The 26,095-nt window shown below is 44.5% G+C and overlaps 1 protein-coding gene across 1 annotated transcript in view; it reads left to right on the forward strand.

Moving 5' to 3' along the window:
* The window catches only part of lrrc49 (leucine rich repeat containing 49), a gene marked incomplete at both ends in the record, with an annotated part of 262,827 nt that extends 237,334 nt beyond the window's left edge, over positions 1–25,493 (forward strand). The window contains 3 exons of the mRNA XM_084337119.1: positions 9,062–9,171; positions 23,717–23,870; positions 25,278–25,493. Coding sequence (XP_084193245.1) covers positions 9,062–9,171; positions 23,717–23,870; positions 25,278–25,493 — 480 coding nt within the window. The remainder of the gene's footprint in view (positions 1–9,061; positions 9,172–23,716; positions 23,871–25,277) is intronic.
* Positions 25,494–26,095: the final 602 nt, after the last annotated feature.

Raw genomic sequence — 26,095 nt, forward strand, 5'->3', positions numbered from 1 at the left:
GTAACGTGTTGCATAGTCTATGATTACCAGTATATACTGGTGGCCTCTGGCTGATTTGACTAGTGGGCCAACAACGTCCAGGGCGATTCTTGAGAACGGTGTCTCAATGATGGGTAATGGGATCAGAGGGTTTTTATAGTGTACCTTTGCCGCTGCGCGTTGACACTCTGGGCAGCTCCTGCAGTAGTCCTCTACCGCTCTCTTCATGCCCGGCCAATGGAAACGCTCCTTTATGCGTTCCATGGTTTTGTCCACGCTTTTACCGCAGGGGTCTGAAGCTGCCGCTGATGGCATGGACACTTCCCTGCCTGGACAGGCCCATGAGAGATGCCCTGGCTCGCCACAGTCATAGCAGCGTCTTTGGTCCCGGTCAAACAGTGGCCTTCTTCGGGGTAGTTCGGGATCACCTGCATTCTCAACCCGGCCCCTTGGGCTGGGCTCGTCGGGACCCCTCCTCATTTTCAGTCTCTCTGGCTTTTCCCCTCGACCCCCTTTGAGTAGCTCCCGCGTTACTTGGTGAGCCTCCACAATGTTCACTAGCTGCTCCACGGAGCGGGGGTCCGCCTGACTCGCCTGTTTCTTTGTGTCATAAGGGAGGGTTCTAACGAAGCGGTCCATAACGATACGTTCCAAGACAGTGGGCCCTGTGGGGTCGGTTATTAACCAGGCTCGGCTTATGCGGACGAAGTTGTGCATCTGTGAGCGCGGCGAGGCCTGCGGATCATACACCCAGTCATGGAAACGCTGCGCACGGGACTGTAGACTATGGCCGTAGCGGCTCAAAATCTCCTGTTTTAGCCGGGTGTAGTTCTCGGCTTGCTCCGGTGGCAGGTCCTGGTAGGCCTTTTGCGCATTACCTGACAGGAAGGGGGCCAGCAGTCCCCCCGAATTATCCTCTGGCCAGCCCTCCCGGTTGGCGGTGCGCTCAAACGCTAGGAGATAGGCTTCTATATCCTCCTCCTCCGTCAGCTTGGGGATGAACCGCCCAGGGTTAGGCTGTGTCTCTGCGCGTCCTTCCTCCTGCCTGTTAGAGGCCATCCGATGGAGCTCCGCTTGGATCATCCCCGTCTGTTTCCTCTGTTCTTGTATGGCCTCCTCATGCCGGGCCTGTTGCTCCAGGTTCGCTTGTACCAGCTGCTGCACCAGCGCGTCCATGCTTCTTCTCCACTGGGTTCTTTTATTTATTATTATTCTATATATTTTTAAATCTTTTTTTTCGTTTATTCTGCTCCCCTTATTGCCAGTTTGTTTTGCCTGCATTCTCCACCACTGTGGCAATTCCAGGTGTAGGGGTGGCAGAATAAACAACACATAGACAGGTTGCAGTTCCCAAAATGATAGTCTTCTTCATTTTCTGATAAACAACCAAACATTTCACACTTCTCACTCTCTCTCTGACTTTATATTAATTATTTTGTCGGCCGGGCGGCGTCTCCGCTCTGCGGCCTGTCTCCTTCCACTGCTACGAGAGAGTGAGAGGGTGCTCTTGGGCTCCATTAAGTTCCCCCTCCTCAACAGGCGCACCGCGCCGTGATTCGATAATCGATCTTGATGGCCTTCTAGCGACAGGTGCGTCCGGAAGTGGACGCCCAAATATGGGTAGCGCCCAGCCATTGGGTCGCTACGTAGCGTCCTTCAATCACCAAGCCCAGTGGTGGCTTGGGGTTGCCACAGGATAATCAGCAGAGATTTGGGGGTATTTACTCAGCTTGATGGCTTTTTGTAGGAACAGAATGCAGCCAGGAGGCGCTCAATGATCTTTCGTGTGATGAGCTACTGAAAGTCAAGTTCACTGGACACTGGACAGGCCCTCGCAAAGTTCTGGATATCAGTCCGGAACGAGTACCAAGTGTTGTGTAATGCTGCGCTGATAAAGCGTGTCCCCTTCGCATCAACATACCTCTGTGAGGGCGGATTTTCAGAGTAGAAGCGGATCTGGATTGTGCCAAGGAGCTTCAAGGAATCTACTATCATTCCGGTTCCCAAGAAATCACCTGTGACTTGTCTTAATGATTACAGACCTATTGCTCTAACCTCAGTTTTAATTAAATGTTTAGAGCGGCTAGTGCTGAATTATATAAAAGGTCAGATTCCTACCTAATAATAATAATAATGCAGGACCTATTGCAGAGGTCTTTATTCGGCATGCAACGACACTCAATGTTTTAGCGGTACACACAGCGGTTAGTTTTTTTTTTTAGCACACACACCGGAACACACACGCATGCATTGTCTCTTTAGAATCGCCGATGCGATTCGTCTCTGCGATTAACCCATCCCGTCGTCCTTCCCCCCTAAGGGCAGCCGGGAGCAGACAGGCGTCAACGTGAGCCGCGCCAGGGGACCAATCCAAGTGCTCCTGTCCGTCTTCGTCAAGGACGCCACAGCGTTAGCGATCTGTTGTTGTGCATGTTTTTCCATTGGGTTTATCTTATCGGGGGGGAAACCCTTGCAAGCACGGGGAGAACATGCAAACTCCACACAGAAAGGCCTGGGAGATACCCCACCTGGGTACCTGGCATCATGGAAACCTGGTCCCCAAGCGGGAATCGAACCCTGGACCTTCTTGCTGTGAGGCGACAGTGTTAACCACTACACCACCGTGCCGCCACTGTCTTGATCCCTGGCAGTTCGCCTACAAGAAAAATAGATCAGTAGATGATGCTATTTCCTTAGCTCTTAATCCTGTGTATGAACACTTAGATAAGAAAAACTCCTATGTTAGAATGCTTTTTATCGATTATAGCTCTGCTTTTAATACGCTTATTCCATCTAATCTGATCCACAAATTTCAGTGTCTGGGTCTATGCGATGCTATCTGTGAATGGATTCTTAGCTTTTAAATTTTGAGACCTCAAAGAGTCAGGATTGGAAACAATGTCTGATGAACTTGTTTTAAGTACTGGTTCTCCACAAGGCTGCATTCTCAGCCCTTTACTGTTCTCTTTCTGCACTCATGACTGTACTGCTTCCTATGATAACAATCTGATAGTAAAGTATGCTGATGATACCACGGTCATTGGGCGTATACACTCAAATGATGAGTCATTTTACAGATCAGAGGTGCAGAACCTAGTTAGGTGGAGTGAGACCAATAACCTCACCCTGAATGCTTCCAAAACGAAGGAGCTAGTCATCGATTTTAGACCTAGCAAGGTATCCCATCTCCCCATTACCATAAATGGCTCAGAGGTGGAGATGGTGAGCAGTTTTAAATTTCTTGGGGTCACTATTTCAAATGACCTGAGCTGGCACTCCAATACCAGAACCATTGTTAAAAAGTCCCAGCAACGTCTTTTCTTTCTCAGGAAACTGAAAGAGTTCACAAATAACAGGGTGATTCTACACAACTTCTATCGCTGTGTGATTGAGAGCGTTCTTACTTCCTCCTGTACATTATGGTTTGGTAACATCACAGACCAGGAGAAGAAATCTCTGAATAGAATTGTGCGTCTTGCACGCAAGACAATCGGGTCTAGCCTGCCAGCTCTAGAAGAGATCTATGGTGCCAGGCTCTACCTCTCGGTTTACAAAGAGCTTTTTCCCCAGTGCTGTGCAGAGCCTGAATGACTCCAAAGGCTAGTTTTGTATTTTATCCTATTTTGTTTCTGTGTTTTTATTAATGTTATTAGTCAGGTTTGTGGACGTGCTGTTTTTTGTGTGTCTGTGCATCATGCACTTTGATTATATGCACTTTTACTGTAATTTGTGGCACTATGCACTTAACTATGATATGCACTTTTAGGGGATGTTGATATCAATTTGAGCATTTGTCCTTTTATACTGTCTGTGTTTTATTTATTTTTTTAATTATATTTTAGCATTTTTACACCTTTTTCATGGTCACGCACGACCGATAGAGGAGAGGGCGAACAGGAGGAGAGGTGGGGAGGACATGCGACAAATAACGTTGGGTGCTGGGATCGAACCCGGGTCGGCCGCGTAGGTTTCAAGTTTCAAGTTTCTTTAATAGTTGTCATACAGAAGTACAGAATACTTTTATACAAAATGCTTCTTACTGTTACGCTCCAGAGACTGTGCTAGACAAGATAAGTATGAAATAAAATAGTATAGCATGTAAATTAGAAGTAAAAAATGAGGTCACAGTGTTCAGTATAGACATATGTACAATGTTCGATGCAGAATAGAAGTAACTGAGTTACCATATAATATACAATATACTATGCAGTGTACTAATATACAATACTATATAGTGCAAAGCAGAAATGGGATGAGGTACAATTTAGGTACAATTTACAGTAAGCTGTACGAGTTGTAGTGCAAATCCTTTATCAATAATATAAAGTGTGTTTAGGTGATCTAAAGTGTGGAGAGTGGGTGCTGCAGTGTGTTGTTTGTTTAAAGTGAGTGTGTGCGTGTGGATGTGTGTGCTGTGTGCATTTGATGGTTGTTGTATAGTGTTTATTGTTCGTTGAGCAGCCTGATGGCCTGGGGATAGAAGCTTCTTCTGAGTCTTTCTGTGCTCGCCTTGAGACTCCGGTATCGCTTGCCTGACCGCAGCAGTTCAAAGAGGCAGTTGTTCGGGTGGCTGGAGTCCTTGATGATTCTCTTAGCCTTACCCCTGCACCGCTTGTTGTAAATGTTCTGGAGGGTGGGGAGCCCCCCTCCAATTGTGCGTTCGGCTGAACGTGTCACTCTTTGTAGTCTGCTTCGGTCTTGTGCAGTGCTATTCCCAAACCAGGAGGTGATGTTGCCAGTCAGGATGCTCTCTATTGTACATGAGTAGAAGTTCTTAAGGATCTTCTGACTGACTTGGAACTTCCTTGGGCGCCTGAGGAAGTAGAGGCGTTGTCGTGCCTTCTTCACAACACTGTCAATGATATGTGGGCTCCGAGGTACTTAAAACTGTTCACTCTCTCAACCGGTGCCCCGTCGATGCTGAGGGGGCTGTAGTCCTTGACCCCCGACCTCCTGAAGTCCACAATCATCTCCTTTGTTTTGCTGACGTTCAGGGAGAGGCTGTTCTCCTGGCACCATCCCGCCAGGACCTTGACCTCTTCCAGGTAGGCCCTCTCGTCGTTTGCAGAGATCAGGCCCACCACTACTGTGTCGTCAGCAAATTTGATGATTGTGTTGTTACTCCGCTGAGCCACACAGTCATGTGTGTATAGGGAGTAGAGGAGGGGACTCAGAACACAGCCCTGGGGGGCCCCTATGTTGAGGGTGATGGATGAGGAGGTGCAGTTGCCTGCTCTCACCACCTAGGGTCTGCCCGTCAGGAAGTCCAAGACCCACTGGCAGAGGTCATAGTTCAAGCCCAGGTCCCTGAGCTTGGCTATGAGTTTGGAGGGGACTATGGTATTGAATGCCGAGCTGTAGTCGATGAATAGCATTCTCACATAGTTCCCCTTCCTCTTGTCCAGGTGTGATGCTGCTGTGTGCAGCACATGGGCTATGGCGTCCTCCGTGGACCTGTTGGGGCGGTATGCAAATTGCAGGGGGTCCAGGTTGATGGGGAGGGAGGAGCAGATGTAGCCCTTTACTAGCTTCTCAAAGCACTTCATGGCTATGGAGGTGAGAGCTACAGGGCGGTAGTCGTTGAGGCAAGCAGGCTTGGATTTTTTAGGTACAGGGATGATAGTGGACTTCTTCAGGCAGGTGGGGATGACAGCCTGTTCTAAGGACAGGTTAAATATGTCAGTGAATACCGGGGCCAGTTGGTCGGCCGGAGATGCTGTCCGGTCCTGCTGCCTTCCTGATATTCACTTTTTTAAAGGTCCGCCTCACCTCATGCTCTGTTACCCTGAACACTGAGTCTCCATCAGCAGACCCGCCCCCCCCCCATTGCCGTGGCTTGTAGGCTGGTGTTGTTATTACCAGCCTCAAACCTCGGTTAGAAGGCATTGAGATCATTTGCTAAGGAGATGTCACTGTTCAGTTTGAGGGAGGTGCCTTTGTAGTCTGTCATCGTTTTGAGGCCCTGCCACATAGCTCTGGAGTCAGCCTGTTCAAACTGGAGTTCAATTTGATCCCTGTAGCGCCGTTTTGCCTCTATTACTGTTCTCCTTACGTTGTATCGCGCCACCTTGTGGTCATTCATGTTGCCTGCCACCAGGCCGTCGTTGTATGCTGTGGTGCGCGATTTCAGAGTTTCACGGACGGATTTGTCTACCCAGGGTTTTTGATTTGGGTAAACTTTAATTATGGTAGTGGGGATTGTTTCTTCCACCAAAGTACGAACAAAGTCCAGCACTGTCTCCGTGTAGTCATTAATGTTATCTGTGTCACGGAATACACTCCAGTCTGTGCATTCAAGCGCAGCTTGGAGCGTCTCCTCTGACTCCACATCCCATTTCTGCACCTCTCGCGAGACTACCGGAGTGCTCTTGATCCTTTGTTTATATTTTGGTGAAAGAAAAATGGCCGCATGATCAGATTTTCCGAAGCCGCTAGCAGAATGAGCCTTGTATCCACACTTGAATTGCGTGTAACAATGGTCTAAAATGTGACCGCCTCTGGTGTTACAAGTCACATGCTGATAGAAGTCCGGCAATACCTTTCTCAGATTGGCGCCATTGAAATCACCCACAACCACAATAGCAGCATCAACGTTAGCTGCCTGGAGTTTATTTACCTCGTCGTGGAGCCTGGAGAGCGTGTCACCAGTGTTTGCTTGCGGTAGAATATACACCCCGACCAGGATGATCGACGTTAGCTCCCTCGGGAGGAAGAAAGTTCGACACTTGATGGATATATATTCCAGGTTGGGGGAGCAGTGGCTCGATAGTTCCTTCACGTTGCCTGGATCGCTCCAATTGTTGTTCAACATGAAGGCTATTCCACCTCCACGCTGTTTGCCGGATTCTGCTGTTCTATCCTTGCGGTGAATGAAGAAGTGTTCGGCCGGTTGGATGGCGTGGTCTGGGACGTCTGGCGGCAGCCACGTCTCGATGAAGCAGAGAACGTTACAGTCTCTAATGTCTCTCTGGAATTGAATCCTTGCTCGGATGTCGTCTAGTTTATTGTCTATTGATTGTGCATTGGCTAGCAATATACTGGGTAGTGGCGTCCTGTGCCGCCTGGTTCTCAATCGGTTACGGACTCCAGCTCTCTTTCCTCGCCGCCTGGATCCTTTGTCCCTGGGGGCGAGATCCGGTCCTGATGTCCTCAAGATCTCAACAGGCCATTGTTGTGGTTCAGAGAGCTGATCCAGAGAGTAATCCAGTCGGTAAATTTCCCGTAATCCGATGTCTATAAGTGACTGACGGTCATACACATTAAATGCACCTACTGTTGGTACAGACAAAACTCTTAAAACTATAAATATTAACAAAAGTAAGCACAGTCTCGACGGAGCGCACAGACAGGCAGCCGGTCATAGCGGCGCCATCTCTTTGCGCGTGGCACTATGGTACGCGCCACAAGGGCGCCCCTACTGTCTGTGTTTTTACATATTTTTCCTGTACTGTTTCTACTCTGCTCCTGTATTGGATTAGTTGTAGACACACAGTGTTTGCTCTGTACCTGTATTCCAATGTGGATTCGTCCATACATGGCAAATAAAATGACTTTGACTCTACCAAAGTGCACGTGAGCGCATTTTCTTTTCATGTTCTGGCAACATATTTTGGCAAAATATGCCTCGTTTTATAAATGTGTATACAGAAACAATTCCATTGCTTTTGTTGATAATATTAATTCATTTAATTGATAACATAGTGCTGTAATTTCATTTTCTAAACAACGTGTGCTTTTATTTTGATATTCCTTATTTCTACATTGAAATTACGCAATACATTAAGTGTGGGGTCGCCAAAAAAAATCCTAAACAAAATGGGGTTGTGGTATAAAAAAGTTTGAGAACCCCTGGTCTACATGGTCCTCATTGCCAGACTGTGTTGAATGAGGGCTGTGTAATGCAACTATTAAAAGCGCTTATTCCAAAAAAAAAAGCCCCTCTGATTGGTTAGATGGGTGAGCCTCTCTTAGGCTTTTCACACCGGCCGGGCTTATTCACACTGGGAATAATTGGTTCAGAACATGACAGAGGCTTTAGTTCGGCCCTCTAAGAAAACACTGAGCACCGATTTTTCATGTTCCGAACCAATTATTCCCAGTGTGAACGCGATGGCCAGTTCGAGATTACGTTCAGGAATCGGCTCCGGCACGGTGTGAAAGGCCTATCTGTGAAACTTAAAGGGATAGTTTGGGTTTTTGCACATCAAGTGTTATGAAATTCTTACTAGTGGTGTAGTTGATGCCATTATCTTACTCAACGAGTCCCTGGTCTAAGTTCTGGCCGGAAGCCCATTTCCAAGTGAGCCATGAAGCAGCAGACAAATAGTTGTTGATCCACACTATAGCATACAGGCAAAAGCTTCAATCATCAACAACAAAAAACTGCGGAACTCGAGCATTTCCTATGCTTGATTGATCCATGTTGGAACTAGTCCCAGTGTGACATGGTCACATAATATGATGCGCCGTGTAGAGATTTGTGACACAGATACAGTAATGGTCTTTGTGCATGGATTACTAGATTACTAGAACTACATATAACTTTCTCTTGGGCATTTCCAGGTTGTTAAATAAAAAAATAAATACTTAATCTACAAACATATTACTGTGCTGACAGCACACTATTGATGTAATAAAAAATAAAATCTGGAAAAGTATACTTTTTAAATACATAGATTCATAAAATAGGCTGAGCTAAAGTATGGGTTTTGTCAATAAAGAAAATGACAGACTGGCTGCTGGTAACGAAGGGTTGATTGAGTCGGACACCATGACTCAACGAGACCTTCTGATAGCAGATGGTCATACGAAGTTTTGAAAATGTGAAAAATGCTGTAAGAAAATAATGATTGCAGCCTTAACCTCTTGCCCTGCCCTCCAGCTGCTGTTATTATTATGTTCAGTGGTTCTGTACTAATCCCTGCATTTGTGTGTGTGTGTGTGTGTGTGTGTGTGTGTGTGTGCGTGTGTGTGTGTGTGTGTGTGTGTGTGTGTGTGTGTGTGTGTGTGTGTGTGTGTGTGTGTGTGTGTGTGTGTGTGTGTGTGTGTGTGTGTGTGTGTGTGTGTGTGTGTGTGTGTCTAGGTGACCATGAATGATGTGATAGCTGCAGAGCGTGTATTTGGAACATTAGGTCATATAGCGGCTACAGAGACGCCACGCTGTCGACTTCTGTTGCTACTGGAGGAGTCCAGGTAAGAGCTCTGACCGACCAGCACTGACACACACACGCACACGTGCGCGCGCGCACACACACACACACACACACACACACACACACACACACACACACACACACACACACACACACACACACACACACACACACACACTGGGGGAGTGTCTCTCAGTGTATAAAGGCTTGGGTTGGGTACCTGGCACTGATACACACATTCCTCTCCACCAGCCAAGAGCTCTTCAGGTCAATGAAGCTCGACTGTGCAAAGCAAAACACACCATGCTGAGAGTCTCTCCACGCCTGGCGCACGCAGCCTGCCTCACTGCCCTCAGCTGCCCCGGCATAACACTGTTCAATTGACCAGCTAACAGAAACAACGGGGGCAGCCGGCAGTGATCATAACACACACCATCACCCTGACATGATCCCTCTCTGCTGTGCTCGGACGACACGGCACAGCCCAGGGCTGACAGGTGTTTCAATTAAGTTTGGGAAATCTTTAATGGCCAGGATCTGGATGTTGTCGAATGATTGATGATTGATTGATGATTGGGGGGGGGGGGGGGGGGGGGTATCTATGTTGACATGTTGTTTATTTCAGCAGTCTCTTGTTGAATTCCACATTAACCCTTTCACTACCACACTACCAAATGATTAACCCTTTCACCGCGACAACACATAAGGTTAACCCTTTCACCACCACACTACAGACGGTTAACCGTCTGTAGTGTGGTAGTGAAAGGTTAACCTTCTGTAGTGTGGTAGTGAAAGGGTTAAGAATAGGGGTGCACCGATATATCGGTCGGGTATCGGTATCGGCCGATAAGTGCCTTGTTGACTGCTATCGGCCGATAAGCTCAAATGTGCCGATAGCAGTCGCCGATAAATACCCATCAATTTGTGTAGCGTCAAAAGGCAAAAAAAATAAGTTCACTCGCGACCTACCTGCACACCGCCCGCCGTCCCCCACACACACACAATAAGCTACTGCATCAAAGTAACTACTTATGATTAACAAGGCATTCGTTTTGTGGCATTAACGTTATATAGTTAGTGTTACACGGACAATAACATCAGCATATTATTATTACCCATAGCAGCAAGGCTTTACTCCGAGTCCGTTCATAGCTCAGTTTCATTCCGTTGCTCATTCCGTACCCAACTACCCACTACTAGTTAGTTAGCACCATCCAGGCATCAACGTGAGCTCCCGGTACGGTAGCTAGTTAGTTAGCACCATCCAGGCATCAACGTGAGCTCCCGGTACGGTAGCTAGTTAGTTAGCACCATCCAGGCATCAACGTGAGCTCCCGGTACGGTAGCTAGTTAGTTAGCACCATCCAGGCATCAACGTGAGCGCCCGGTACGGTAGCTAGTTAGTTAGCACCATCCAGGCATCAACGTGAGCTCCCGGTACGGTAGCTAGTTAGTTAATAACGTTATATAGTTAGTGTTACACGTTCAATATAACATCAGCATATTATTTACCCGAACACAGCAAGTAAGCAAGGCCAGTTCCATTCCGTTGCTCATTCCGTACCAAACTACCCATTCTGCAATCTGTTAATAAAGTTTTCAACCAGACAAATGTATAGAAAGGCTTTGTTTTATTATAACATTTGTTGCAGTAAAATCATTATGTCTCATTTGGTCATGCTGTGGAGCGCTGGTCGGCGGGCCGGGCAGCTAAGGTATTAGCTACGTTAAGTTTGTTGTGATGTGCTCTCGAGTGAGTTGCAAGCAGATCAATGGCGGCATGCCCGAAAGTAGAAAATGAATAAACGCTTGCCGATTGGTGGTAAGAACAGCAGGAGGTGGGTGCTAGCGGTGTGGCGTAATTGGCCGAATCGACTGTCAATCAAAATGGTTCCATTGCATTGGTTGAAAGCTCTGGTTGAGAGAATAGTATCCCGCTGCAGGCCGCCAGAATGGTTCCATTGCATTGGTTGAAAGCTCTGGTTGAGAAAATAGTATCCCTCTGCAGGCCGCCAGACGATACTGGGAGAGAGATAGTGATACCATAAACATATTTCTTGATGTTTCCTTTTTTAAGTAAGTAAAGAGGCCTACAAATACAAACATACACATACAAATATACAGTAGTTTCATAAATTAAAAAATTTAAAAAAAAATTATATACAAATATACAAATATCGGTATCGGTATCGGCCGATAGTGTTAGTTGAACAATCGGTATCGGTATCGGTGGCCAATTTTCATATCGGTGCATCCCTAGTTAAGAAGCCATGTTGGTGCTGTATTCACATGAAGAAGCCATGTTGGTGCTGTATTCACATGAAGAAGCCATGTTGGTGCTGTATTCACATGAAGAAGCCATGTTGGTGCTGTATTCACGCTGAATGAGTTGATGTTCTGTGCTTTCTTTTCTTTTTTTCTCGCCAGCACATCAATCTCCTGCATTACTCATAGTTTTTTGTACGAGGGTATTGACACTGTTGGGTGTGCACTTGGTATGTGTGCTGCACATACTTATGTAATATAATTATATGGTTCTATGTGTGTGTGTGTAAGTTATGATCGTTTTTTATTAACATAGACTAACTATGTTCCGTACACAACAATGTTCCGTACAGTTGACCTTTTCCCCGATAGTTAAATGAAAACCTGTGGGTTGTGGATTAAATATATACCTCTCAATTCCCTCCTCTTTCATTCCCAACCAAAAACAAGAAACCGAAGACATTTGTCTCATCAAGATTAGAGCGAGTTTGCGGGGTGCGCCCAATACGCTCCAAAATGGACAGTGTGGAGGCACCTGGGGTGGGGAGAGCGAGACTGCAACAAAGTAGTACATTTTTATTGAATGTGTTTCTCACAGAACTGCTGATGTTCCTAGGGATGGAAGTGTGATTAGGCCGTAGCGTGACACCTCTACTGTCTCCACTGGTGGTTAGACAGCTTGGATGGACTAACACAGTGGACAGCTTGCTGACATATTTGGCAGATGTAAGAACCAAATGTAGAGTGGTCTTGATAGAAGGCAAGGAGTTCTGGTCCAGTTCTTTGAAAGGTTCATGGTTTAGACCCTCTACCACTAAAGCTAAATCCCATTGCGGTGATAAGGCTCACATAATGGGCTTTATTTCAAGTTTCAAGTTTCTTTAATAGTTGTCATACAGAAGTACAGAATACTTTCATACAAAATGCTTCTTACTGTTACGCTCCAGAGACTGTGCTAGACAAGATAGTATCAAATAACATAGTATAGCATGTAATTTAGAAGAAGAAAATGAGGTCACAGTGTTCGGTATAGACATATGTACAATGTTCTGAGTTACCATATAATATACAATACTATGCAGTGTACTAATGTACAGTACTATATAGTGCAAAGCAGAAATGGGATGAGGTACAATTTAGGTACAATTTACAGTAAGGTGTACGAGTTGTAGTGCAATCCTTCATCAATAAATATAAAGTGTGGGGAGTGGGTGCTACAGTGTGTTTGTTTAAAGTGAGTGTGTGCTATAAAGTGTGTGGGGTGGGTGCTACACTGCTACAGTGTGTTTGTTTAAAGTGAGTGTGTGCGTGTGGATGTGTGTGCTATGTGCGTTTGATGGTTGTTGTTGTGTAGTGTTCATTGTTCGTTTAGCAGCCTGATGGCCTGGGGATAGAAGCTTCTTCTGAGTCTTTCTGTGCTCGCCTTGAGACTCCGGTATCGCTTGCCTGACCGCAGCAGTTCAAAGAGGCAGTTGTTCGGGTGACTGGAGTCTTTAGTGATTCTCTTAGCCTTGCCCCTGCAACGCTTGTTGTAAATGTTCTGGAGGGTGGGGAGCCCCCCTCCAATTGTGCGTTCGGCTTGACTCTCTGAAGGAAACTCTTTAAAAGAGGGTGGCTGTCATTCAAGCCTTTTGTGACAAGTAGAGATGGCTGGAGCATAGACCTTCATAGTAGAGAAGGTCAGCTTCTGTAGTGACTGGAGATAAGCAAGGCCAATTTCTATAGGACAAGAAATTAGGTCAGTGTTTCTCTCTCCACACCATTTCTGGAACTCAAGCCACTTTCCGGGCATCTACGGTGGTAGTGCAAGCAAGAGCTCAAGCGCTCTGAATGGTTCTGATTACCTTGAGGGAGGTCAGCTCTTTTTCCAATGCCCAGCAGAGTGAGTCAGCTATCTGGTGTGCCTTTCTCAGAGTGACACAGAACCAGAGTGTCTTCCAGGTAGACAATAATCTGTATTCCCTGGTGGCATAATGGTTCCAAGGACCAGTGGCGATTCTAAGAATTTTTAAACAAGGGGGCACAGGGGAGGGGGGGGGGGGGGGCAAGAGCTAGTATGGAGGGGCACAAAACAAAATTTAAATTTAAAAAAAAATGTAAATGCGATGTTTTTTTTTATATAGCTAAGTATGACCGGTAAGTATAAAGGAAGTTGGGTTTATCTAGACAGGTAGCCTAAGTGTAGCAGGTAAGGTACAGTATAAAGGTAAGTATATTAGGTTACATTATTTTACTAATAGCAGATCAGACAACTCTTTTCAGCCATGGGGTTCATAGAAAATATTTTATTGGCACCACTGCTGTACAAGTCTCTTTTTTTCACATGAAAGACACAACACAATAATAATAATACATAAGACATCACAGGACAGTAACATATTACAATAATGACAATACAATAGAGATAAAATTGAATAAATAAAATAAAAACACAATATAAAAATGTAATTATATTGCCAGACATTACAAAAGACATTCCTAATTACAACAATAATTGTTCACCCAAGGGCTGTCTACTATTAACCAACCTAAAACATGTTAGCCATTGTAGTACTGTACAAGTATTTTAAAGTGTTTTATCACTCAATAAATTCAATTAATAATAAACTCAATTAATTGTATCACTCTTATCAAGTTGCCCCATGGGCCATGGCATGAAATTATTCATTCATATTAATTCAAGTATTTGCATGTGAGTGAAAGGTACATGCATCATTTCAAATATTGTATTGCCACCAGTGCTGTGCTTATTTACATTTATACAACTGGTTACAAATCAAACAAAAAGTATTTTAACGTTTTCTCACTCAATTATCAAGTTGCCATGACATGAAAGGGATTCAAGTATTTGCATGAATGCATGGCACATACATTGGTTCATAGTAGTATAACTTTTTCTTGAGTTGAACCCAGTATCTCACCCCAGATACTGGGTGGTTTTAGGTTGGAGCCGCCACACCTCATACATTTAGTGATGTAACTCCCTGACTGATTTAAGAGTGCTGAGCAGCACACTTAAATATGCTCTCAGCCCACGATCAAATCTCATGATTGATTGACTAATTTAAAATGTTATTATAACTTGACAGACTGTGTTCTCATAGTGATTCCTTCACGTCAACGCTACAGGCCTCCTTGGAATTAATTACTTAATCATAATTAAAATAAATATGACAATATTTGTACGATAAGAAATTACGCATTTGATGTCGGAAAAATAAATAATATGGATTCATCTGATCACAGGGCAGCTGGATTAACCATATCTGAACCAGCTATTTTGGACAAATAATTACTCAGATATTCAAACACAATTATGCAATTATTGTGAAATGATTGAAAATAATAATAATTTAATGCCTTCTGTGGAATTTGTATTTCTTATTTGTTACACATCTGTTTTAATGATTAATTATATACATTTGAAAGAATGCAGGTCAACATGCAATGTACTGTATCCCATTGATTGGTATACAATGGGACAGACCTTTGTTTGATTGATTGATTGATTGATTGAAAACTTTATTAACAGATTGCAGAATGCGTACAGTACAGTACAGCTCAATTACATAAGGGGATGCAGACCAGAGAAAGAATTTCGTCTTGTTTACATCAGGGTCCCCCATTTTCAATTCATCATAACATATATGACACACATGACACAGATAGACAGTACTGCTACATCTATACATTTATGACATACCAGATTTGCAAATACAGTACTGTTTGTGATACAAAAAGAGTCCAGAAAAGAGAGTACATTTGACATAGAAACTGTTGGAGGAGGTTGGGTAGGAGGGGTGGGTGGGGGATAGACTTACACTGTACAAGCAAAACTGTACATTGGAATATTGACAAAACCATACTTGGTCATTTACTGTACATTGGAGGGGGTTGATATAGCTATAAACCTGCATTCCTTCGTATATATCATTAATCAATTAAACTTATATTGAAATACACTATATAGCCTATACACCAACACTGAAATGACAGTGGATAAATAAAAAAGTACTAAAGCTAATCTGTGGAAATAGACTGCATTAATATTCCATAACAAGTCTTGTGTGCGCCTACGAATGAACAGTAGCCTATAGGCTTAATTATGGAATAATAAGCCATACTGCGTTCATTCATTACGCCCGCCGTAGGCTATATATATTATGTCATTCATTCATTCATTCATATACAGTACTGCGCGCGCGAGTGTGTGTGTGTGTCTGTGTGTGCGCGCGCGCTGCGGCAGGTGTGTACCGCGAGCTGTATATGATGCCAATACATTAATCTAATCTAGTTTTGATGGGCGCAAGCGTGATTACGAAACCTAGCCGCATTTCTCGGAGACGCTCTCTGATTGGCACTGACTGACGCTAGGTTTCGTAATCACGCGGCTCGCAAAGCACTTCCGCCATTCCATTTCACACAGCTGCGTCACCAGTTGCCTTATAAGGAGCTATGGAGGCGTTGTTTTGTATGCAAATGAGCTGAACGGGAACGCGCTTTAGAGTTTAAGACAGAATGCCATTCTCCAAGCAGATATCAGATAATATAATTTGTGTGACCTTTTCAGCCACTTAAGACATATTACCAGCACGTTCAGGACTCAGAGTGTACTTGTCATAGATTATGTCTCAGTGGTTCCAAGATAAGTCTTCCAGAATATATCTTTGAAAAAATTTCGGGAATGAGACCCATTGTCTGACTCACTTTCTTCAAAACCACATCTTTCAATCCATTTGAACATTTCCTCATTGGTGTTTCTATGACAATCCATGACAGAGTTACTACAAAGTAAATGTGTACATTCTACATAGATATTAATTTATATTTTTGCTTATTTTAGGTATGTGTTCATACTGTAGGTCTATATTTCCTGCATGCATCATCTTATGCACATCCAGTTTCTGTTAGGTAAAGGAATATCCTGACTACTGACATGTCAAGGTTGAAAGCTCTCAGAGGTTGTATTATTAATCTACATGAGATCATATGTCTCAACTCCTATATGGCCAGGCTTTATTTGAGCTCTTTTTTTGTTTTGGGGATTTATAACAATATCTATCCATTGAAAAAAAATGCAGTAAAATATTTGTAGGCCTATACACAAATCCATTTATATATGGGAGACCTTAGAGATGAGGAAAAACATTGTTGTGTTGTGTTCTACCTCCGGTAGGATATCTCAAAAACCAAAGCCCTTTTTGACAGTTTGTCACCAGGCTCTGTAGTCATAAAAGTCAGACAAAGCTTTCCAAAAGCTCAAACAGTGAACTCCAAGCCCACGTGGTTGAACAAAAAATTCAAAGAAACAGACTAAGAAATGACGTAAACACCATGATCAGAACCGCAAAAAGAAATTTCATCAACGACAAAACTGAGGAAAACAAAAACAAACCCCGCGAACTTTGGAAATTACTCAATAATCAACTAGGCTGCAGTAAAAAACTTAAAACCAGATTCTCAAACATAAACATAAAGACGGACAACACGCTCATCACAGACAAGCTGGATGTAGCCAATTACTTAAACATCTTTTTCACAAACATAGCCACAACACTGGTAAACAAACTACCCTCCCACTCAGGGCATTATGGGGTAGAACACATAGTAGCATACTACAAAAACCTAGGGGTCCACAAAGATGACTTCAAACTTGAAATGGTAACAACCGATGAGGTACTCAAAAAATTGAGCGCCCTCCAACAATAACAAGGCCACTGGCCATGACAACATCCCCTCCAAATTCCTCAGAGACGCAGCAGCCGCCATCACCCCAGTCATCACACACATAATAAACCTCTCTATAAAACAGGGGCACGTCCCCAAGGACTTCAAAATTGCGAGAGTGACCCCTCTGCACAAAAAGGGCAGCAAATTAGACCCAGGCAACTACTGCCCTGTTTCTATTCTTACCTCCATCTCGAAAGTCATGGAGAAAATAGTCTACGAACAGGTCGAAAAGTACCTGGCGGAAAAAAATCTAATCTACGAATTCCAATCTGGCTTCAGAACGTCCCACTCCACTGACACATGCCTCCTCTATTTGAACGACCACATCAAACAAGAGGTGGACGCGGGCAAATACTGCGGCATGGTCATGCTGGACCTACAAAAGGCCTTCGACACTGTCAATCACTCCATTCTAATGGACAAGCTAAAAGCAATTGGTTTTGATAGCTTATCAGTGAGCTGGATGCAATCCTACCTGGAGGGGAGAGAACAGATGGTAGAGGTAAACGGTACTCTACCCCCCCCCCTCACAGTGAGCTGTGGTGTTCCACAAGAAAGCATACTAGGACCGCTACTCTTCCTAATTTATGCAAATGACATGTCGTCAGCCTGTGACTGCAACTTGTTCCTGTTTGCGGACGACTCAGCCCTGCTGGTCTCTGACAAGAACAAGTTGCAGGTTGAAAAAACCCTCAGCACGGAACTAGGCAAAATCTGCATATGGCTCGCTGATAACAAACTATCATTACACATGGGCAAAACAGAGTCCATTCTCTTCGGTTCAAATAACAAACTCAGCAAGACCGACGGCTTCTCAGTTACAGTGGGTGACAATATTGTCACAAGGAAAGACGAAATTACCTACCTGGGTTCCATCCTAGAGGCAAATCTTTCCTGTGACAAAATGGCATCCAATGTAATAAAAAAAAGTCAACCAACAAACTAGATTCTTGTACCGGATCTCCTCTCTGGTAAACAAGAATACCCTGAAGACTCTGGCAGGAGCACTCATTCAAGGGTACTATGACTATGCGTGCACCTCATGGTACCAAAGCACCTCAAAGGCGCTTAAAACAAAATTACAAACATCACAAAACAAACTGGTCAGACTACTACTTGACCTGAACCCCAGAACCCACCTCACCCCTGCCCACTTTGACAACCTAGGATGGCTTAGAGTAGACGACAGAGTACAGCAACTTGCAATGGGCCTGGTCTACAAGATACACTATACGACCGGGGTGCCCATGTACATGTCAAAATACTTCCCAAAGTTCAGTGAATACCACAACCACTACACCAGAGGAAGCTCAACAAATCATGTTAAACCCAGATTCGGCTCAAACAAGGGACTAAACACGTTTCGCAATTATGCCACAACAATGTGGAACGCCCTACCCAAAGCTGTAAAGGAATGTGAATCCCTGCCCACATTCAAAACCGCTCTTAAAGAGCACCTACGGGAGGCTGCAATTCGAAACTGGCAACCGTAAATGCCCAAAACCCCCACCACCTCCTAATAGACAGTCTCCTCCCCGCCGTATGTATATTTCCCTCCCACCCACCCACCCCCTCCTAATGTACAGTCCCCTCCCCATCATATGTATATACTCTGTCAGGATCTAGGGGTAACAGTACTGTATATTTGAATACCGCTTATGTCACAAATGTATCAGTACTAAATACCTATATGTCCCTATGCCATAAATGTCATGTATGTTGTGTATGTCATAAATGTCTATATGAATTGAAAATGGGGGACCCTGATGGAAACAAGACAAACGTCTTCCTCAGGTCTGCATCCCCTTAACAATTGTATGTATTGAGCCGTACTGTATTGTACCCATTCTGCAATCTGTTAAATAAAGTTTTCATTCATTCATTCATTCATTGAATTAACTCATTCACGGCCACTAGCTTTCGCCATCTGCACTGTTTGGGGCCAGCGTTAATGACCATTTTAGCTATGTTTGCAGACCCATCTTGTGTTCTGTATTATGCTACAGTAGCTATGGAGACAATAGTATTGCTTATTTTACTATTTACTATTATTACCTTAGCCAGGAGGTACTCCAAAAAGAATAATTCCAATGATAGATAGATAGAATAGTTTATTGGTTTAGAATGGAATAACACATATACATTTGAACACATATCACCATTTACCAATAGGATTAAAAATAAACACAATAAAGCCATAGGCTTGTTTCCATTGTGGTCCCATCGGCGATCGCGATTACTCGATTACTAATTTCACGTGTTTACGAGACACTAGGTTTTAAGGCAAGCAGATCTTCTAGCGATTGCAGGAGCTCCTCCCCCTCAGAGTGAGTGTTGATAGTCCATTTCATTCATTGCCTCCTGTTCCCTTTCTATCAGAGTTCAAAGGGTAGGCGATACTGCCACCTGGTGATATTCATCGTCATTGCAATTCCAACGTAGGTAGATGAATCATAGACACATAGAGGGCTCCGGGTGACCGTATAGAACGCGGATCAAAGGAAAATATCAAAGAATCAAAACCCGAGTATACTCAGGTTTCTGGCACTCAACGCATGCCGCGATAACCCGACTATACTCGGGTATGGCTGTGAAAGAGTGAAAGAGAGGCTTGTTTAGGGAGTCAGTTGAATTCTCACGTATACATCACAACTTACATCCCAGAGTCCAAAACTAAAAACAAACAAAACTAAATAAAACAACAAAGTATTATTTTAGTTTAGTTAGTTTTGAAAGTACACCATATAGTTTCACTTTATTTTGGAAACTTGTTTTGCAATGCACTTTAAAACTCAATTAATTTCGTTCAGTTTAAATCGTTAATAGCAAACCACCTCACCACAGTCTGCTTTGTATTTCTTGCTCTCAATGATCCTTTCGAGATTAAATAAAGATGGAATTAATTTTCTTTTTTCTTTTGTGTGTGTGTGTGTGTGTGTGTGTGTGTGTGTGTGTGTGTGTGTGTGTGTGTGTGTGTGTGTGTGTGTGTGTGTGTGTGTGTGTGTGTGTGTGTGTGTGTGTGTGTGTGTGTGTGTGTGTGTGTGTGTGTGCATGCACGCGTGGGTGCGTGCAGATGTATATTGTGTATGTGTGTCTGTATATATGTGTGTGTACTATGCAGTCTTGAAATGACAGGTTAGCACTTGTCCAAATGTTACTGCAGTCATTAGGAGACAGACACACGCACGCACACGCACGCACACACACGCGCGTCTGTAGGAATGACCACTAGTACCTCAGGGCAATCTGGAGAACCGACTTAGCATTCACACTCACACACTCTCTCCTTGAGCTGCCTGTTATTCATAACCAAGTTCTCCCAAATGTGATGGCAAAATAATGTGTCTTTCTACGATTCCTAAATATGTGCATTTGATTTAAGCATTGAACACCACGTCCACAATTCCCGCCACGCCTCTTCGTCTCACACGCTGTAACTCTCACCGCCTCTCCGCGTGCAGTTTCTGGTCCAGAGACCTTCTCCTGAGAGATGGAGAATGCGGAGCGATGGAAATGTATAGCTGTGAGTGAAGTCCTGTGTGGGTGCTTAGAGATGATCCAGCCCAGACATGTCCTGTATGTAACCCAGAGCTATTGAGTGTGTGTGCGTGTGTGTGTGTGTGTGTGTGCGTGTGTGTGTGTGTGTGTGTGTGTGTGTGTGTGTGTGTGTGTGTGTGTGTGTGTGTGTGTGTGTGTGTGTGTGTGTGTGTGTGTGTGTGTGTGTGTGTGTGTGTGTGTGTGTGTGTGTGTGTGTGTGTGTGTGTGTGTGTGTGTGTGTGTGTGTGTGTGTGTGTGTGTGTGTGTGTGTGTGTGTGTGTGTGTGTGTGTGTGTGTGTGTGTGTGTGTGTGTGTGTGTGTGTGTGTGTGTGTGTGTGTGTGTGTGTGTGTGTGTGTGTGTGTGTGCGTGCGTGCGTGCGTGCGTGCGTGCGTGTGTGTGTGTGGGTAGGGCTGCTCAATTATGGCAAAAATCATAATCATGATTATTCTAATTGATATTGAAATCACGATTATTAAACAATGATTACTCATTGATTTGAGAACATCATGTGATGATGACTGAATTTGTTTTACCGTTCTTCTCGACCAAAGGCTGCCATCCTGTCATCTCATACAAGTTACCAAAGACATAAAAAAAATAAAACGCCATGGTTCCCGCCTAACGAGCTGAAACTACTGCTGGGGGGGGGGGGGGGGGGGGGTTGCATCACTGTGAAGGAAGGAATTAAATCATTGTTTCATCTCGACTATCTTGCTCTCATGATCATGGGAAGCCAACATTGTAATTGAAATTGAAACTGCAGGGGGTGCCTCGGTGGGTTTGCTGGTCCACTGCTCCATCATCAGCGCTGGGGATGCACTGATACAGTATGTTGGCAGACGATCGGTATCGGCAGATTTTGGCTTTATAAAGTATTCTTGGAATCGACTAAATTGTGTTTTACTGGGAGCGTGCTGCTTACACTGAGTCACCATTTTAACATGTGCATTGTGCCGTTCAGCTGTGACAAGAACCCTCTCTCTTGAAACTAGCCGTTCAGAATTGCAGCCACAATCGCTGTAGTTAATAACGTGTGAAGATATCTTGGTCAAATGCGTGTGCACAAGATGGTGGCTCGCACATAAATCTTCTCTTTTCTACCTAAAGTAGAACCTAAAATATAAATTACAATGTTTATACTTGTATACAATGTTTATTACACAATGTTGCAACAAGATTGCTATGATGTTGCGGGATCTTGAGTCATATTTGATCTCATCTAGTCTGAAAGTTGGATCTGAATTTTGTTTGACGGTACAGGCTTGCGCACCACTGCTAGATGTACGATAATTATCATATTTGTACCATAAAAGCAGCTCACTGGTTACAGGCACAGATATGGAAATCAGAAAAAAATTTAAGCTGCATCCCACTCACTATATTGAACTATCTTTATAAGGTACTTTACTGTGGGCCTGGGGGATGCACACCAATGGTATGACTGAGTTCTACTGTATGTACAACTACATTCAAACACAGTGCTGTTTGATACTCATTGTACTCCTTGTGGAATGTCTAGAATACAGAGTGTGATTAAGGATTTTTTGATGGACACACACACACACACACACACACACACACACACACACACATGCACACACACGCACACACACTTTTACATTGATTTCACAATAATTCCGTAGCCCCTAATCCGGCCATAGACTGTAGAAAAATAAGCCTTACCTTACCTTAACCTTGGCAAGTATGTGCCTAAATCTATCAACTCAACTCAACTCAACTTACCCCTAACCTTACTAGCCACTAATACATTGTATTGTATTAGTAATACAATGTATTGGGGATATTGTAAAAGCCCCCCACCTCACCCCCCAATCAACTGGTTTGTAGTCTGAAATCTCTTCCAAGATTTTGGCCCAGTTCAAACACACACACACACACTACACTATACTGTATTACACTACACTACACTGTATTACACTACACTACACTACACTACACTATAATAGCATGTATTACACTACACTACATCCCACACCATACACCACACCACACCATACATCACACACACACACACACACACACACACACACACACACACACACACACACACACACACACACCACACCATACATCACACACACACACACACACACACACACACACACACACACACACACACACGTACACACACACACACACACACACACACACACACACTACACTGTATTACACTACACTTACACTGCACCGCACCACACCCTACCACCATGGCACACCACACCATACACCACACTACACACATCACCACACCACACCACACCTCACCTCACTACACACCTACCTCACCTCACCACACCATACCACACACCCTACCTCACCTCACCACACCACACCATACCTCACCACACCACACCTTACCACACCCCCTACCTCACCTCACCACACCACACCATACCTCACCACACCACACCTTACCACACCCCCTACCTCACCTCACCACACCTCATCACACCCTACCACACCACACCACACCACACCACACACTACACTCTTATCCCAGTAAGTATTTTAACCTCTGGCCTCTCTTCCAGAATGACTATTTGAGATGTTTGGCACAGTGGTGTGGGTCATGTTGGTGCAGTGTCGGATGTAATGAGGTTTTGCAGTGATAGACAGCAGCATTTGATTACACAGCTTACATCCTTTATTAATGTCATCTCTCCCTTTATATATCTGTACGCATCTGGATGAAACCAAATTACATCCTTTTGAACAGGCTTGCATTCATTAAGACTTAAGCAAGCAGACCAGGAGTGGGCATGCTATATAGTTGTCCATTGAGTAATGTTGAGTCTTCCAAAGGAATTGGCACTTAATCTGTACTGTAAGTGCTGTATCCTGTGGCGGTTGTGACAGATCTCTGAATCCTGAATAGGGAGTGGGTGCAATTAAGGTATTTATCGGGGCTGGTATTGTGAGGCTATATTAAAACTTGGAATTTTAATGTGGTGCCTAAAGGCCCGTGCTAGCCTGTACTGATTTACTGTTACTAACCTGAATGTCTTGTTTCCTCTCTCTCTTCCCTCTACAGGAAGCGTCAGCTGCAGTTTCTGCTGGAGGGGCGTGGGCGTCGGCCGGGGCTGAGCCCCGAGGAACTGCGTGACAACGGCAAGCTGCTGGGAGAGGGACTGAGCAGAGCCCTGTTCAACTACCCGAGCAAAGACTGCAGCGCGCAAAGTCCCGAGGTCAGCACTCCGTACAAACACTGACCGCACTGCTGCCTGCCTGCCTGACTTCACACCAAGATGCACACTACTTCTGTGACCATCTTCTTTATGGACATAGCCTCAGGCCAAAATTAAGACTGGCCACGTTAGTTTTACTATGGAACATAGAATCACAATTGGTCATAAAGTCAGGTATTTCGTTCATATATGATTATGGACATTGATGGGATGGGAGTGGAACTTTGTACAAGTCCTTTGGGCTTTGTTCCCTCCTAGCACTGTTTTTAAATAATGTGCTAAATAAATAAAATAAAATAAACTAAGTCAAGTTATATGTATTTGTGTTAGGGATGCGGATATCTATACTGATATATATGGATATCGGTCCGATACCAGGCTAAAATATAATATCGTATTGGAGAATCTCCCCTGATACTAAAATCTGATACCAACATGCCAGAAATAAAAGCAAAGTGACTTGATTTTCTGCATTTAGCTCTCTCTGTGTTTTATCTCAATAATATTTTGTCCAATGACCCTAAAGTAACGGTCCAAGTCTCTACTGTTGTAATGGAAGCTGTTGTAATGGAATGGCATGGAATGGAAGTGAAAGTAATGGATTGGTACTCTGTATGCCGACTCGGAATCGGTATCGGCAATGAACCCACCTGCAGTCTAGACACTGCAGGTGGGAGGGGGGGTTACCGGTGGAGCAGACCAGGTCCAGGGTGTGACCTTTGGAGTGGGTGGGGCCCTGGACATGCTGTGTGATGCTGAGGCAGTCCAGAAGTAACCTCGTTCCCAGTTTTATCTCCTCCGTGAGATAAAGACTGGTAAAGCACTACGGCCGAAAGTGTGAATTTCCGGTGTATGTACTTCCCCTGGAAGCTGCCTCCGAACGGACCAAACCTTTCTCGAATCCTGTCGGCAAACAAGCTAGAACGTCCCGGTCATGTAGTAAATTCTTCAGGCAAAGCCGTTGCAGTGGCTTAAACGAGGAAATATTGTGCACTTCACACGTTTCTATAATTGTTTTGTCGAAACCGGAAAGCCTGTAGCCAGTACTTCCTGTACTTCCGTTTTCACACTTTAGGAGGCATAGCTTTACCAGCCTAGTCCAGAAGCGACAGGAAATCGGAGGCAAAACTGCAGTTGGTGGAGTCGACATGGATGTTGAAATCTCCGAGCAGATAGGTGGTGTGAGACTTGGAGCAGAGAGAGGACAGGAGCTCAGTTAGCTCGGACAGGAAGGTGGTGGAGGCTTTGGGGGGGGGGGGGGGTTGAGGAGATCCGGAGAGAGTGAATGTAATGTAAGAATGTAAAACTACCCCTTTAATAACATCCAGTGTGATGATGATGTATGACAACCTTCTCATTGCCCCAAACCCACTGCTCACCCTTATCTCCTCCTCCTCCTCCCCTCAGGAGGGCGCTGTGGAGACTTCTGAGCGGGCCGCCGTGACGGAGCAGTACCTCCAGGAGCTGGTCCAGAGGGCCTCAGAGACACACCTGAAGGGTGAGGCCCTGCACAAGCTGTGGCCCTCCATGTTTCTGGAGATGGTCAGGGACTGCGTGCTGGAGATGAGAGACCGATCGGCCTTCCGCCAGGCCTGCCTCGCCAGGCTCTCCCAGACCAACTGAGGGAACCAGGGTTGTTTCATTTCAACAACCACCCAAATTAAGAAATCACATGTGTTATTTCAACGGCCCAGACTCAAACTAGTGATGTCATCGGGTATGAAGTCTGGACCTGCTACACTGATGATGAATGGGAGAGTGAATTTGTGGAACCCACAGAAAGTTAGTTTGAATTTTTATATCCAAATGAGCTTTATTCTACAGTAGCGTTCTCAGTTCTGAAACAGAAACAGTGCCCATATACTCAGAACATTCCCCTGGGTGGTGCTCAGTGTCACCTTTACCATCTTTCCCAATTCATTGTCTATGGAGCAGCCCCGGACTTTACAGTATACCTTGGATTTTTGGACATGGTTTTCATAAATATTTTTGGCCTGTCTTAGACGGTAGGAACACCATATATGAATTGTTAAATTGGGTGTTGAGAATCGTTCTCCGATGTTCTCCGTCTCACCAACCACATTGTCACCGCAGTGACCCCCTCACCAGTCAGTCAGGCCATTGACGGGGGTTCCATCTCCTCCACATCTGGAAGCGCTTCCCCCCCGCCCCTCCGAAGGTGGATCGTAGATTTGTGAGAAGATTCTGAAGTAGAGTTGTGATGA

The sequence above is a fragment of the Notolepis coatsorum genome, assembly GCF_963971535.1.
Source record: "Notolepis coatsorum genome assembly, chromosome: 20".
Classification (NCBI taxonomy): domain Eukaryota; kingdom Metazoa; phylum Chordata; class Actinopteri; order Aulopiformes; family Paralepididae; genus Notolepis; species Notolepis coatsorum.